This window comes from Penicilliopsis zonata (assembly GCF_001890105.1).
Source record: "Penicilliopsis zonata CBS 506.65 unplaced genomic scaffold ASPZOscaffold_8, whole genome shotgun sequence".
Taxonomy (NCBI): domain Eukaryota; kingdom Fungi; phylum Ascomycota; class Eurotiomycetes; order Eurotiales; family Aspergillaceae; genus Penicilliopsis; species Penicilliopsis zonata.
Window position 1 is genome coordinate 700,637 of NW_019208918.1, and position 12,083 is coordinate 712,719.

General features: G+C 52.3%; 8 protein-coding genes across 8 annotated transcripts; 3 read left to right on the plus strand and 5 right to left on the minus strand.

The window, feature by feature from the left end:
• Window positions 1-290: 290 nt before the first annotated feature.
• ASPZODRAFT_67705 (hypothetical protein) lies at window positions 291-923 on the plus strand (the record flags this gene model as incomplete). Its single annotated transcript, XM_022729485.1, has 1 exon — window positions 291-923. The coding sequence occupies one exon, from the start codon at window positions 291-293 to the stop codon at window positions 921-923; it is 633 nt and encodes a 210-aa protein (XP_022580703.1).
• ASPZODRAFT_133194 (hypothetical protein) lies at window positions 579-2,663 on the minus strand. Its single transcript, XM_022723215.1, has one exon. It carries the CDS (start codon window positions 2,530-2,532, stop codon window positions 1,042-1,044), a length of 1,491 nt encoding a protein of 496 aa, XP_022580704.1. The 5' UTR covers window positions 2,533-2,663; the 3' UTR covers window positions 579-1,041.
• A 60-nt stretch (window positions 2,664-2,723) lies between these two features.
• ASPZODRAFT_133195 (hypothetical protein) lies at window positions 2,724-3,987 on the plus strand. The gene has a single exon (XM_022723216.1). It carries the CDS (start codon window positions 2,897-2,899, stop codon window positions 3,539-3,541), a length of 645 nt encoding a protein of 214 aa, XP_022580705.1. The 5' UTR covers window positions 2,724-2,896; the 3' UTR covers window positions 3,542-3,987.
• A 120-nt stretch (window positions 3,988-4,107) lies between these two features.
• ASPZODRAFT_159753 (hypothetical protein) lies at window positions 4,108-5,950 on the plus strand (the record flags this gene model as incomplete). Its single annotated transcript, XM_022726424.1, has 3 exons — window positions 4,108-4,377; window positions 4,423-5,430; window positions 5,500-5,950. The coding sequence occupies 3 exons, from the start codon at window positions 4,108-4,110 to the stop codon at window positions 5,710-5,712; spliced, it is 1,491 nt and encodes a 496-aa protein (XP_022580706.1). The 3' UTR covers window positions 5,713-5,950.
• On the minus strand, window positions 5,916-6,293 carry ASPZODRAFT_16792 (hypothetical protein; the record flags this gene model as incomplete). Its single annotated transcript, XM_022726846.1, has 2 exons — window positions 5,916-6,004; window positions 6,068-6,293. The coding sequence occupies 2 exons, from the start codon at window positions 6,291-6,293 to the stop codon at window positions 5,916-5,918; spliced, it is 315 nt and encodes a 104-aa protein (XP_022580707.1).
• A 1,152-nt stretch (window positions 6,294-7,445) lies between these two features.
• On the minus strand, window positions 7,446-8,943 carry ASPZODRAFT_133198 (hypothetical protein). Its single transcript, XM_022723218.1, has 3 exons — window positions 8,150-8,943; window positions 7,752-8,114; window positions 7,446-7,694 (listed from the first exon to the last, which is right to left on the minus strand). Exons 1-3 carry the CDS (start codon window positions 8,571-8,573, stop codon window positions 7,690-7,692), a joined length of 792 nt encoding a protein of 263 aa, XP_022580708.1. The 5' UTR covers window positions 8,574-8,943; the 3' UTR covers window positions 7,446-7,689.
• A 391-nt stretch (window positions 8,944-9,334) lies between these two features.
• Window positions 9,335-10,850, minus strand: ASPZODRAFT_67584 (hypothetical protein; the record flags this gene model as incomplete). The annotated part of the gene is made up of 2 exons (XM_022729474.1): window positions 9,335-10,043; window positions 10,105-10,850. The coding sequence occupies 2 exons, from the start codon at window positions 10,848-10,850 to the stop codon at window positions 9,335-9,337; spliced, it is 1,455 nt and encodes a 484-aa protein (XP_022580709.1).
• Window positions 10,851-10,951: 101 nt separating this feature from the next.
• ASPZODRAFT_133200 (hypothetical protein) lies at window positions 10,952-11,731 on the minus strand (the record flags this gene model as incomplete). Its single annotated transcript, XM_022723220.1, has 1 exon — window positions 10,952-11,731. A coding segment is annotated over exon 1 (161 nt), but the record flags the coding sequence as incomplete, so codon positions are not given.
• Between the last annotated feature and the right edge of the window lie 352 nt (window positions 11,732-12,083).

Here is a 12,083-nt window from a genome sequence, read left to right on the forward strand (position 1 = left end):
ATATATAAGCAACGACTATACTACATATATAAAGCAACGACTGCGAAACAATTAATATACCCTGGAATATAGCATGTCTTACTTATTTAGATTCCTTAATAACACACCAATAGATTATTTCCTCTTTATTCCATACATGGAATAACTTTATTTAAACGCTGCTATAACTGACGTCATCCAAGTATAAACACAACCAGTTTTATACGCAGTCTTCCACCTAGAGTACAACCTTGCTACTGCCATAAACCATCAATAGTAACCCTCGTCGTTGATACTAAAGATAATTTAAAATGGAAACCGCTCAACCTCCCAAACAAGCCTCGTACACCCAACCCAAGAACCCCGTCTCTCGAACTGCCGCAGAACAAGAACAAGAACAGCGCACTCTCACCCGCCAGCACGGCGACGCCACCCCCCTCATCACAAGAGGGGCTTCGTCTCGCCCTTCCTCCGACGAAGCCCTTGCATCCCTCCAAGCGGAACGGGAACGGGAACGGTGTCGTCTCCAGGCCGCTCCAGACGTGGACACAGAGTACGGCGTCGAGCAGCAGCCCAAGGAAGGGAAGATCGCCGCGGCCGTGCAGGGGGCCACGGATTCAGCTCGGAAGGCGAGACGCGCGCAGCCAGGCGCCCATGCCGGTCCGGTGGGGAGTATGGCTGGTCCGGGGGCGCCAGGGGGGGAGACTGAGGCGACAGCTGGTACATCTGGCTTGATGGGTTCGCCGGGCACGGCGGGTGAACAGCCGGATCTGATGGCGGAGATGGATCGGAAGATGGCGGAGCATGAACGTGTGTTGGGGGAGGGAATGGTAGGGGTAACGCGAGATCCGGGGGAGATGGTGCGAAGGGAGAAGTTGAGGAGGGACGAGGAGATTGATGTCAAGAGGGCGGTTGGGCAGGGAACGGGCGATCCGGTGGTGTAAACTACACTCTTCTTACAATGATTGGTGCGATATATATGAATATGGAATACTGGATTAAATGGTGAGGGTAAAAGTATAGATAAAAGTGTAGGTAATAGAGAGGGTATCAATAAGTACATTAAGAAGCATCGTCCCCCTCGCCAATCGAGACTTTCTTCAGAGCAAGATCCTGTTTGAGACTCTGGATGCGCTTGCCCAGCTTGCCCTTGAGAATCTGGTTCTGCATCATCTCCCATTTCACGGTTTCGGTGCGGATGAGCGCCTCCAGCTCGGCAATCTCCTCGCGCTGCTGCTGAATCTGCCGCTGCCGCTCCAGCTGCTCCTCATCCAAGTCCTCTTCTTCCTGCTCCTCGTCTCTGTCGGACTCGCTTTCGTCGCCTGACGACTCGGCAATCTCGGCAGGCGTTGAGGGTTTCGTGGCTATTGGCGTGCCCGCCTGGTACAGCTGGGGTGCGGTCGAGACCGGTTTGGTAGCAGCAGAGGTGGTAGCAGGGGTAAACTCGTCGTCAAAGTCGCCGGCCAGCGCCGCCTCCATCTCCGCCAGAAGGTCGTCGTCGTGGTCCTCTCCATCCTGGAGCTCTTCATCGGCCTCACCCTCGGCATCCTGTTCGTCGTCGTATTCGTCGTCATAGAGCCCGGTCTGCACCAACCCTTCGGCCCGGGCGAGAGAGGCGCTGTCCAGCAGCTCATACCGCGGGGGCATGATGCAGGCCTCATCCTGCGCGATCAGATCTTCCACCGCCCGCTCGACCTGCTCGATGGTCCGCGTGCTGACGCGCTCCCGGAATCGCCGTCTTTTCACCCACCGCAGTGGGGGTGTGATGCCGTGCGGATACTGCAGCGTCTTCTCGTCTGTCGTCTCGATTTCCGGCGGCAGAGGGAATTCCAAAGCTTCCTGTTCGTTGGCGACGGGTCCTAGCACCAATAGCATCTGACAAATATCCGCCGACTTGTACCATCCACGCCGGTCCCAGCTCTTCATACCTTCCAAGATACACGGTAGATCGACCAGCGTAGCAGCGTATTGCTTATCTCGGACCCGGATGACGGAGCGTCGCCCTTCACGACTTAGCGGTTTGAAAGAAATATCCGACCGGTCGAACCGTCTCTCGTTGATTGCCTGGCGAATATATTCACAATCCTCCCCAGGCATCATCCGTAGAATAAACTGCTCCTCGATCGTCGGGTCGAGCTCTGTGTCCGACGCCTCCGAGTCGTAGCCCACCCCGACCGGTCGATTCGGCACCAGCCCCTTGTTCTTGATCCGAATCGACTGCAACCCCGGTTTCTTCGAGGGATTGAGCTTCAACCGTTTCGGCCCCGCGGGGGCCACCGTTAACGCGTCGGGCGCAGGAGCACTGTCGTGAACTGGCAAGGCAGCTGCCTCAGCAGGTCGTTTCTTCGACGGTTTCTTCTTCTTTGGTTTGCTATCATCTTCATCGCCAGCAGGAGGTTTCTTCGGACCGATCTTTAGTGTGATCTTGCGCTGAGGGGTTTCCGAGGGCGTCTGAGCAGCAGGTACTGGCGGTGCTGCTGGCACGGGCGGAGCTTCTGGCGCCTTTTTCTTGCCAAAGGAGAGCTTCAGCATCGGCCGTGGCGGATCAGCCATGTTCTTTCTTGATGGGATCTTCTCAACAGTGCCGATACGGAAGAGAATAGAGAAGAAGAGTGGTTTCTGTGTCGTAGACGAGCCAAAAGAACGAGTGCAACGAGTGCGTTGGAGGCAGGAAGTGAGAGCGCAGGTGGAGAAGCAGAAGTTGTCCGCCGAGCCGTTCTATCTGACATTCTCATTCACTCACTTACCAGTTGCCTGTCTATTGAGCTCGAGTCGATTCTATTGTTTATTCTATCTTCCAATTAATAATTTCTATAATATTTATATTTTCTTCAATCTCGTCTGTTCTTGTCCTACTCAACACTCTTCACGTATCCTGTTCAACAGGTTGAATCTCCCAAGTCTTTCCGCGTCCACCATGTCCGGCGCCAACCTACACAACGCCCTGCTACGACCGCCCATTATCCAGATTCTGCGTGCTGCAGGGTTCCATGCAACGAGACCGTCGGTGCTAGACACACTAGCCGACCTAACAGCGCGGTATCTGCTGCTTCTAGGCTCCTCTGCCGCATCCCACGCCGCCAACGCGCACCCGGAAGACCCGAACGTCGTGCTCGAAGACATCTACCAGGCCTTGCAAGATGTGGGTGCCTTGCGACCACAGTTGAGAGAGTGGGAGGAGGATTTTGCAGGGGAAGAAGACCTACGAGGGCTAGAGTCCTTCCTTGGATGGTTTACGGGTCCTGCGAATCGCGAGATCCGGCGGATTGCCGGTTTTCTGCCCAGCGAGGGCGACATGATCGACCCGGACGCGCTCGAGAAGGAAGACTACCTGACCTCGCTGAAGAAAAAACACAGCAAGACGGGCGAGGAGTCACGGTACGCCGGGACGATACTGGGGAAGAACGCCGAGGAGCATCCGATCATCATCGAGGGAGGGGTGCCTAGCATACGCGAATGGGGGCAACAAGTCCGCACACGCGAGCGATACTCGGCGGAAAGCGACTCTTCGGGCGTCAGCAGTGCACCGAGCAATCTGTCGGACGATGCGATGGAGGGGTGAGGAGCGGACGACTACGCTATCTCTTAGAATCGACAGGAGAGAATGCAGACACACTACAAGGCGACCGACACCACCTTTCAAGACAAAAGGCTGCTATTACAACAGTTACCTCGACCGGAATCACCGCCGCACACAGACTTTGCCAAGTGCAGATTGGCCCGGTCGCCTGCGCTCCCGGGGATACGTACAGACGTCCGGTGAACAGGGCCAGACGGCAACGGTAGACGATACCTCGAGGGATAAGGGCATAGCAGAAGGGTCACAGAAGCATCGGATAGATGACGCGATGGAGAGCCTACTTCACAGTCGACAGAACTGTGTAGTCATTTGGATCTGCTGGCTCCGACTTGATATTTTAACCGATTAGTTAGCGGTTAAAGGATCATCTCTTCCACCTAATACCAACACAAATAAATGGATAATAAACTGTATACTCTTGAAAAGCCAGAGTAATTTTTCTTATAAAAGTGCCCCGCTCGACCCAAGAGTAAATAAATAGTAACACATCCCGACCGTGACATCACCCGATTTCCAACATTCTAAGCTGCGAATCATCACTGCCAACAATGGTCTACGCCTTTGCCCTGCCAACCACCTCGCATCTTTCCTTCCAGGCCTCCCTATCCTCCAGCACGCATCCGTCGCTGCCCCAGGCTGCGTCTACCGCCCGCCATGCGCTGCGTCTTGCCCTCAAAGCCCACCGCCGACTCCCACGCGGGCCCCGGCAGGACGCCCACCTGCCCGCCGTCCTGGCCGCGCTGACCGAGTACCTGCCATACCTGTTTGCCATCTCACACGGCTTGAGTGGAAGGGCGGTTGAATTATCAGCAGCAGCAGCAGCAGCAGCAGGGGGCACAGGAAACGCCCGCCATGCCTGCGAGGAGGTTGATATCGCGCTGCACGCCGAGATCGAGGCCGAATGGCTGCCCACGCTCAGCGAGACAGGTCTGTCCCTCAAGGCATTAGCGCACAGCAAAGGCGGCCGATCGGGTCGGATCCACGGCCGTGGGATCGATTTCGAAATCGTCTTCGTGCTCGCCACGCTGGGGTACGTGCTGGCCGGGCTCGCGCGGTCTGGCGTGGTGACCACGCTGTACGCAGCTGTGACTCCGAGTGCGGAGCAGCGCACGGCGGCCGTACAGACGGCGACGCGGCAGCTACTACAGGCAGCGTCGGTGCATTATCTACTATCGACATTTACAGATGTGGGGAGCAGTACTACAATTACAACATCTACGTCAACATCTTCTAGTGGCGTCCCGGATGTCAACCCGGGGACGCACTCTGCGCTGTCATCGCTGGCGCTGGCGGAAGCAACGCTCCTGGCGGTGCTGAAAGACGACTCGTACGTGGCGGCGAGCATCCAGGCGCGCAACCCGCACGACCGGGAGTGGATGGTGCGCGCGCCGACGATCCCAAAGGTCCGCGCGCTGCTGTTTGCGCGGCTGTGCGTGCGCGCAGCCGAGTATGCGGAGCAGGCGGCCGCGGGGCTGGGCGCCGTGGGCGGCGGCGATGCCGATCTGGTCCGGTACGTACGGGTGTTGGGGCGGGTGGCGCGCGCGCGAGCCTGTCGCTTCTTCGGTATTGATGCCGAGCTGGCCGGGAAAGTGGGCGAGGCGATTGCCTGGCTCCGGGCTGCTAGGGGGGCATTGGGGTTACCCGCGGGCGAGGCGGATGCAACAACAGCGACGACCACGACGAATAGCAAGAGCAAAGGTTTCTCAAAGTGGAAGAAAGAATGGGCGGAACGCCGCGAGGAGCGCCGGATGGACCGAGACGCAGGTGACAAGAGTAAAGGCGAGCTTGAGCCGGGCGACAATGCCGGGAGGGACGAGGAGGTGCGGGTGATTGAAATGTTGGAGACGAAATGGGTCAAGATGAATGACACAGTATGTTTTTCTGCGACTTGGACTTGGACTTGGACTTGGACTCGGACTGCCGTGCTAATGCTTTCACAGATCAACACGCAAATAATCCCCCCGTCGGGACCTTTACTCGCCAACTTGCCGTCCGGCCGAGACATCCACTCGCCCCCAGGCCCGTACAAGCCACCCTTGCTCGATGAAGACCAACTGGTTCGCATGCGTGCTCCGCCCGAGGAAGACAATATCCGGCCAGAGAGCGAAGACAGCGAAGAAGAGGCGGTAGGCGAACACAGCACTTATTATTAGTACCTCCATCATACCACTTATATTAGTAGTAAATCGCATCTGTAGGAGGGTTCAAACCGAGCCATTCAGTAACTCTTTTAACCTTTTTAACCATTGATGAAAATTGAGAACATCAAGTACAGTATATGTACATGTACAAAAGAAACAAAAAAAAACGATTCAGAGATTCTTTCCCATCTCGTCCACCATAGAACCGGAACCATCTATGCCGACTTATCCTTTGCGAAGTAATTCTTCTCTTCAAAGAGGTAACCCTTGACTTTCCGTTCCTTGAGGAGCTCAAAGTATTTTTCTAAACAGACAATAATCAGATTCGAGTCTCGATCGAAGTTCGGGAGAACCGGCGTTTTCCTACCTCTTAACACACCACACTTTTCGAAATGATTCACCCCCTCCCGCGCATAACACTTGCCCAATTCCTCTCCGACAAGCCGTGACATCATGCTGCGCACCCATTGCTCGCGGATGATCGCGTCGCGGGCGTTGTGCACCGCGACGTTGTCGTCAAAGTCGACGCCCTCGTACGTCGGGGGGACGGTGGGTTTCTTGGCGAGGAACGCCGCGGACTCGGGGGTGGGCATTTCGAATCGTCTCTTGGTTTCGTTATTAGGATTTGAGGAGGAGTAGGTTGGGGATTAAGTCGAGATCGAGCCCAAGATGTTCGATTGAGTGGTCGTCCAGACGTTCCTGTGACGGTTGAGGTTAGATTTGAGCGAGTTGCAATTGGTGGTTGGTTGGCGGTGAGATATTATGTAATTGGATACCTCAGGCTTAACTTAGGTACCTAGGTTATTTATGATTGCTTACTAAGTAATTACATGAATACTTACCTACCTCTAGTTAACTACTAGGTATGTATTGTGTACTCCGCACCGAGTGGCCTTGTAGGATACCTATACTATGTCAACGAATCTTATATTCTAATTCATTATTCAATATATATAGTATAATAGCTATTGTAGGTAAAAATCTAAAAAAAAATCCAATACCATATAGTTAGAATGAAATACGTGATTCCAAAGCCATACGTAATTACCAGTACTGTATTAATAACTAGATGTATTCAACCATTGAGAGAATCAGTCCCTACAAATGAACCATGCCCTAGGGGATGTTCAAAAGTAGATTCAATACAGCTACAGTTCATATTGTACGAGAGGTGCGATATCCTAGCAGCTGGTCTCTCAATGGTGGTGACCCATTCAGCGGTTAATACATTAAATGTATCTCTTTAGCCGCTGAACAGGTCACCACCGGACAGGTCTGCATGTAACTATTCTTTCTAAAAGTGAAGGTGAAAATATATTCACTGAATAGATATTCTACTAGGATCTCTATATAAAATATAGTTATAACAGAAAAGATCTAATATACAAAGGTGCCTAAGATATTAGACTTGAAGATGAGACTTATACACGCTGACCCGTCCAGTGGTGACCCATTTGATGGTTATTAAATGTACCTCTCTAACCACTGAATGGGTCACCACCAGACGGGTCAGGATGTTCCTGTAAAGAGACCTCTCAAGTCAATTATCTCAACAAATATAAGAGGTTATAATGTAAAATCAAGTACATGGACTATTCCATGTGATATTAGCATATTTATCCATATAAAAAATTGTTTTTAACCGGAGAGATGAGAGTTATTGCTGACCCATTTGGTTGACCCGTTTGGTGGTTGAATACTATAGGTACTGTAGTATGTACGAGAATATAGATCTGCACCGAGTGGCCAGGCATATAACTCACCCATTTAATAAGCTTGATATATAAGTTAGGATATAGACTATATATATATAGCCATAGCTATTATAGTTAGTATTTGAGAAAGCTTATGGTTGGTGTTGCCATGAGGGCACTTATGCGCTCTTCATATGGAGGTTATGGATAGGCATGGCTGAATGCAGTGTAGCACTGGAAAGTGCTAACAATAGTATCTCCCTAGGAATTAATCATTAGCCAGTCAACCCGTTGTTTAGTCTTCATCAATCCGATTTTGCAGGCTCCGAAGATGGCTCACGCCAGCAATGATATCACTGATCCATGCAAGTATATGGCGGGCAACGAATTCATTGTCGCAGTTCTCTACTGCAATGTCAAAGTCTCTCTGACGATGGCTCTTGTTGAAGACATCCACCCACCCGGGCTCAAGTCGTTTCATCTCATCAACAAATATCTCGCGAAGGAGAGTGACCTCATACTCCCATCGATGCTCCCAGTAGAGGTCGGCAAGTTCCCCATTCGCTTCACGGTCATATCTTCTCGGGTCGGGCTCCAGGCGTCGTGGCGACTCCTGAAGGAAGGCAGGGTAGTCACAGGCCTTCCATAACGGAAGGGCAGAAACGCACTCCCAGTCTAGAACGCCTGCCAGCTCTCCGCCACTCTGAACAAGGATATTTTCTCGGGAGAGGTCGTCATGGAATACGATTGATGACTCTGCATGCTCATCACCGGATGGAAAAAACAGTGGAAGGAGGGATTGAAGTTTCTCGATGATTTGTAATGTTCTCGTTGCATCATCGACTTCGTCTTCATCGTTGCTGTTGAGATCTCCCAAAACCGCATGGCAGTCGCTTTCACTAAGCAAGAGGCGAGATGTGATCCAGTCCTTGTTAGAGCGAAATGGAGCTCGATGAACATCCTGAAGGATATGCGGGCCCCAGAAGAAGTGCATGGAAACAATCCTGCCCACGCCAGATGATGCCCCGTAGATATTTCCGATTCCTCGTAGTTGGTTTCGGAAAAGACAAGCGGAGTATGCCGCAATCTCTCTGACCAAATTTGATTTAGCATAAAAAAGAGAGAGACTTCCAGCTGTCTCCCAGGGTCTTCCCAGGCATTTTGGTCATTAGAATCCATTCAAATCCGATCGGGTTATCTCGAGAAGATTGGTAAGTGATCACTTGTGGAACAGGGATACTTGTAGTGCGGGAGATCCAGTCCAGTGTCGCAACTTCGCTCATAGTTTTGTGGTACGGGTCGACGGGCAATGAGATCCGCATGATGAAGATTCGGTTGTCTATTTTCACATCGTAGATCTTGTTGAAGGCGCCCTGGCCTAGGAAAGTCACTGTAGCTGTGCTTGACGGCCAGAGTGACTGTATGGTCTGCTAAATAGCCTCAATCTCAGGCCCAAGAGTCCATCGAGGCTCCAGGCCGAAAGTCTTTTGAACCCAGGCGAGTCCTCGGAGGTGTGATTCCTGCAATTTTGTCATCTCTAGAGAATTATAGAGTGGTTGTGAAGAATAAAGATGGAAGGTTGGAGAGGAGGTGCAGGCTTAAGTTACTGCTGTGGCCTAATAAGGGCCATACTACCACGAAATATACCACCAAGTGCGGTTCTGCCAATAGTAAAATTAATCTGCTTGCGATTAATGAATTATAGAATACTGGCTATTCGCAAAAGAAGAAAATATATAATCTATCATAGCAATGGCAACACTGATCAAAGCCACATATACAAGGTATCAAGCAATCGCAGAGCGCTATGGTACAGGCATCCCCAATGCCGGAAGAAAGAATAGGAACAACAAAAGAGGAAGAAAAAAACTCTACTGACATGTCATCAATCATGTCCACGAAAAGTAAAAAGAGAAAAAAAAAGGACGAAAAGGATGAGACTATTTTATCTCCTGAATCTCTTCGTGTCGTATCGGTGGAGGTTGTCGAGGGCGCGGTAGTGACGGTTGGCCCGTGAGGGTCAAGTAGATGGCCCAGAGACCCTCCTTGAAGCGTTCCCACCGGGTGCGGTTCAGCCAGTTGCTAAGCTCGCGGTACTGATACATCTCGCCCCAGCAGTCACGGCCGAACTGACAGCCGGCCATGTTGACGAGGAAGTCCCGGTTCTTCTCCTGGTAGTGCACGGCGGGGTCGAAGCCGTCGCCGCACGCGCCAGGGGGGAAGGAGTTGAGCAGTCGCTGGGGCGCGAAGGCGAGGCGTGACCGGATCCACGGCTGGCTGGCGTACAGGTATTCCAGCGAGTCCTGCTCCTTGTGCTCCCATTCCATGTGTTTCTGCTCGTACATGACCGGGTCCCACCAGGCATCCAGGAGACGGTCCGTCCAGATGGAGCGGCGGATGAAAAAAGAGCCGAGATTGAAGCCGCCGCAGTCTTGCGAGAGGAGAATCTCGATGGAGCGTGGGTCGTGGTCTGCCGTGGAAGACCGCGCCAGCGCGTCCAGGTAGAAGTCTGTCCGTGGGTGGGTGATGTTCAGCGGGTTGTACACGTTGATGTCGCGATAGCTCTTCGTCTCGAGATGGTCGAATATATGGTCCTGTAACGAGTACGAGTACTCCATGATCCATGTATCTAGATCCAGCCACCAGAACCTTCATCCATGAATTAGCCAAAAAAAAAAAAACACCACCGATAAATGGGGGGGGGACTTACCACTCTGCATCCGGGTACTTGCGCATCGTTTCCCGGAGCACATCGACCTTCTCCCAGCTCTCGCGCCACTCATGCGAGTACTTCTTACGAGCGAGCATGTTGACGATCTCGAGCTCGTAGCCCCATCTCTGGGCGTATTTCTTCTTGTTCCGAATGCTATTCCGCTCGACAGCCCACTCACGCGCACCCTTCCACTCCATCACACCTCCTTCGACGTTCGAGGCCAGCACGATAACGAATTTGCGTCCTCCCCCGAGCGCCGAGCGTCGGTACGTTTCTACAAAGAAAGTCCAGAGCAGCAGGTATCCAATCCACACCACGATCAGCCCCAGCAAAAAGCGTGTCCGTTTTAGACGTGTGATCGAGCGTAAGAACCGCATCGGACCGCGCTGGTTTTCCTGGCGCCAGGGCTCGTGTCCGTACCTGCCCTGCTGGTGCTTCCTCTTGTTCTTCTCGTGATAATCATTATACGTTGTCGTCGGGGTGATGCGAAACCGCGGCAGGCTGGCGGAGATCTTGCGTTTCTGGCGGGAGAAGAAGCCATTATTACGCGTAGCAAAGGACGGGTAGCTTCTGACCTCGTCGCTTTTGGCCTTGGCCGCTGCCCACGAGAGGCCACCAGGCCCGTTGGGACTGCGCGGCGTCGATGTCCCGCTGCTGCTGCCGCCGCCGCCGCCGCCAGCTGTCAGGCCTGGGCTGGACCACCCCCCGCCCGGCCGGGGCGAGGGTGATCGAGACAGGGACATGTTGTCGCCACCCACGGGAGTACCGGGTAAGACGGGCAACGGCAGACGGGTATAGGTGCGGCCAGCAAGGCTCGAGGTGCTTCCAAGCGGCTCTTCAGGATCGGATGAGGGGCGTTGCAGTCGGAGCGAAGGTCTCACGGATGAGGAACGACGACGGTGATGGGAGGAGGGAGGCGGTCGGGAAGCCACCGTGGAGGATAGAGGATGATCTAGTGAGTCGTTGCTGGGAGGTAACTAGTTAACTAGTTAGTTAATAACGTAGTTAACAGGTATTTACTCCGTACTCTGTAGTACTCCGTCTCCAGCCAAGAAGAACGGGGTGACAGTGTGCAACGTCAAGTGTTCCGACACGTACACAGAGTACTATTAGACTCGCCGTTCGCGTTCAGCAGTGATTTCGAAGGAGGAAAAAAGGCGGGGGGGGGATCAGCCCAAAGAAGACACTCTTGCTTAATCTCTGGATGGACCCAAAACTGGTGCAGGCCGTTGGGGTTGGTGTAAGTGTTACCCTTCAGTTACCCTGGATAGGTTCCCCTGGAGCAGCAAATGACGGCGGAGCAGACTGAGACAAGGTTGCAGTGCAGCACATCTTGGCTCTCGAGTCCATTTCCGGGTGCTCCTGTTCTATTTCTCTCGGCGTTTTAATTGCGCTCTGTATATTAATATTTCCCTCCATCGTGATCTGGCTGCAAACGTTGCAGAGAGAGGGTCGCGACTTGGTCCGTGTTGCAGGGCGAGCCAGTTATCGTTGTCGAAGGAAATGAGGTGGGACTTGACGTTAGATTAATGAAGATTGACGATAGGAATGAGTACGGAATAGTTCCTGTTCTGTTACTAGGAAATAATCTATGGAGTAGCTACGGTGTGGTATAGTACGTGGTAGGTAGTTAGTAGTAGGTGGTAGGTAGGTGTACTCATATATGGAGTAGAAACAGTTATGAAAACCTCTATTGACAGGAACAGTTTATTCATGATATCCCTGTTCCTGACTAAATCATAAGTAACTGACTAGTAAATCCCCCAATCAACTGGTACTCCTTAGTATTGAGTTACCTGCATTAACCTGCAGCTTTCGCCGTTTAATCTGAGATGTATAGGCCCTTAGTGTACTATGTCAGACATAGAGCAGAATTAATAGCTAGATTACTGTCAAGAACTTGAAGATGGTTGTTCAAGTCATTATCTAACTGTGAATAGTATCTGGTAGTCAAAATAGTAAATACTCGAATGCCT

Excerpts from the sequence above, each read along its gene's own strand:
- ASPZODRAFT_133194 (XM_022723215.1), bottom strand. The coding sequence starts at position 2,532 with ATGGCTGATCCGCCACGGCCGATGCTGAAGCTCTCCTTTGGCAAGAAA.
- ASPZODRAFT_133195 (XM_022723216.1), top strand. The coding sequence starts at position 2,897 with ATGTCCGGCGCCAACCTACACAACGCCCTGCTACGACCGCCCATTATC.
- ASPZODRAFT_133198 (XM_022723218.1), bottom strand. The coding sequence starts at position 8,573 with ATGGATTCTAATGACCAAAATGCCTGGGAAGACCCTGGGAGACAGCTG. Across the intron at positions 8,115-8,149 it reads TCCGGTGATGAGCATGCAGA|AAAATATCCTTGTTCAGAGT; the intron begins GTCATCAATCGT and ends ACCTCTCCCGAG.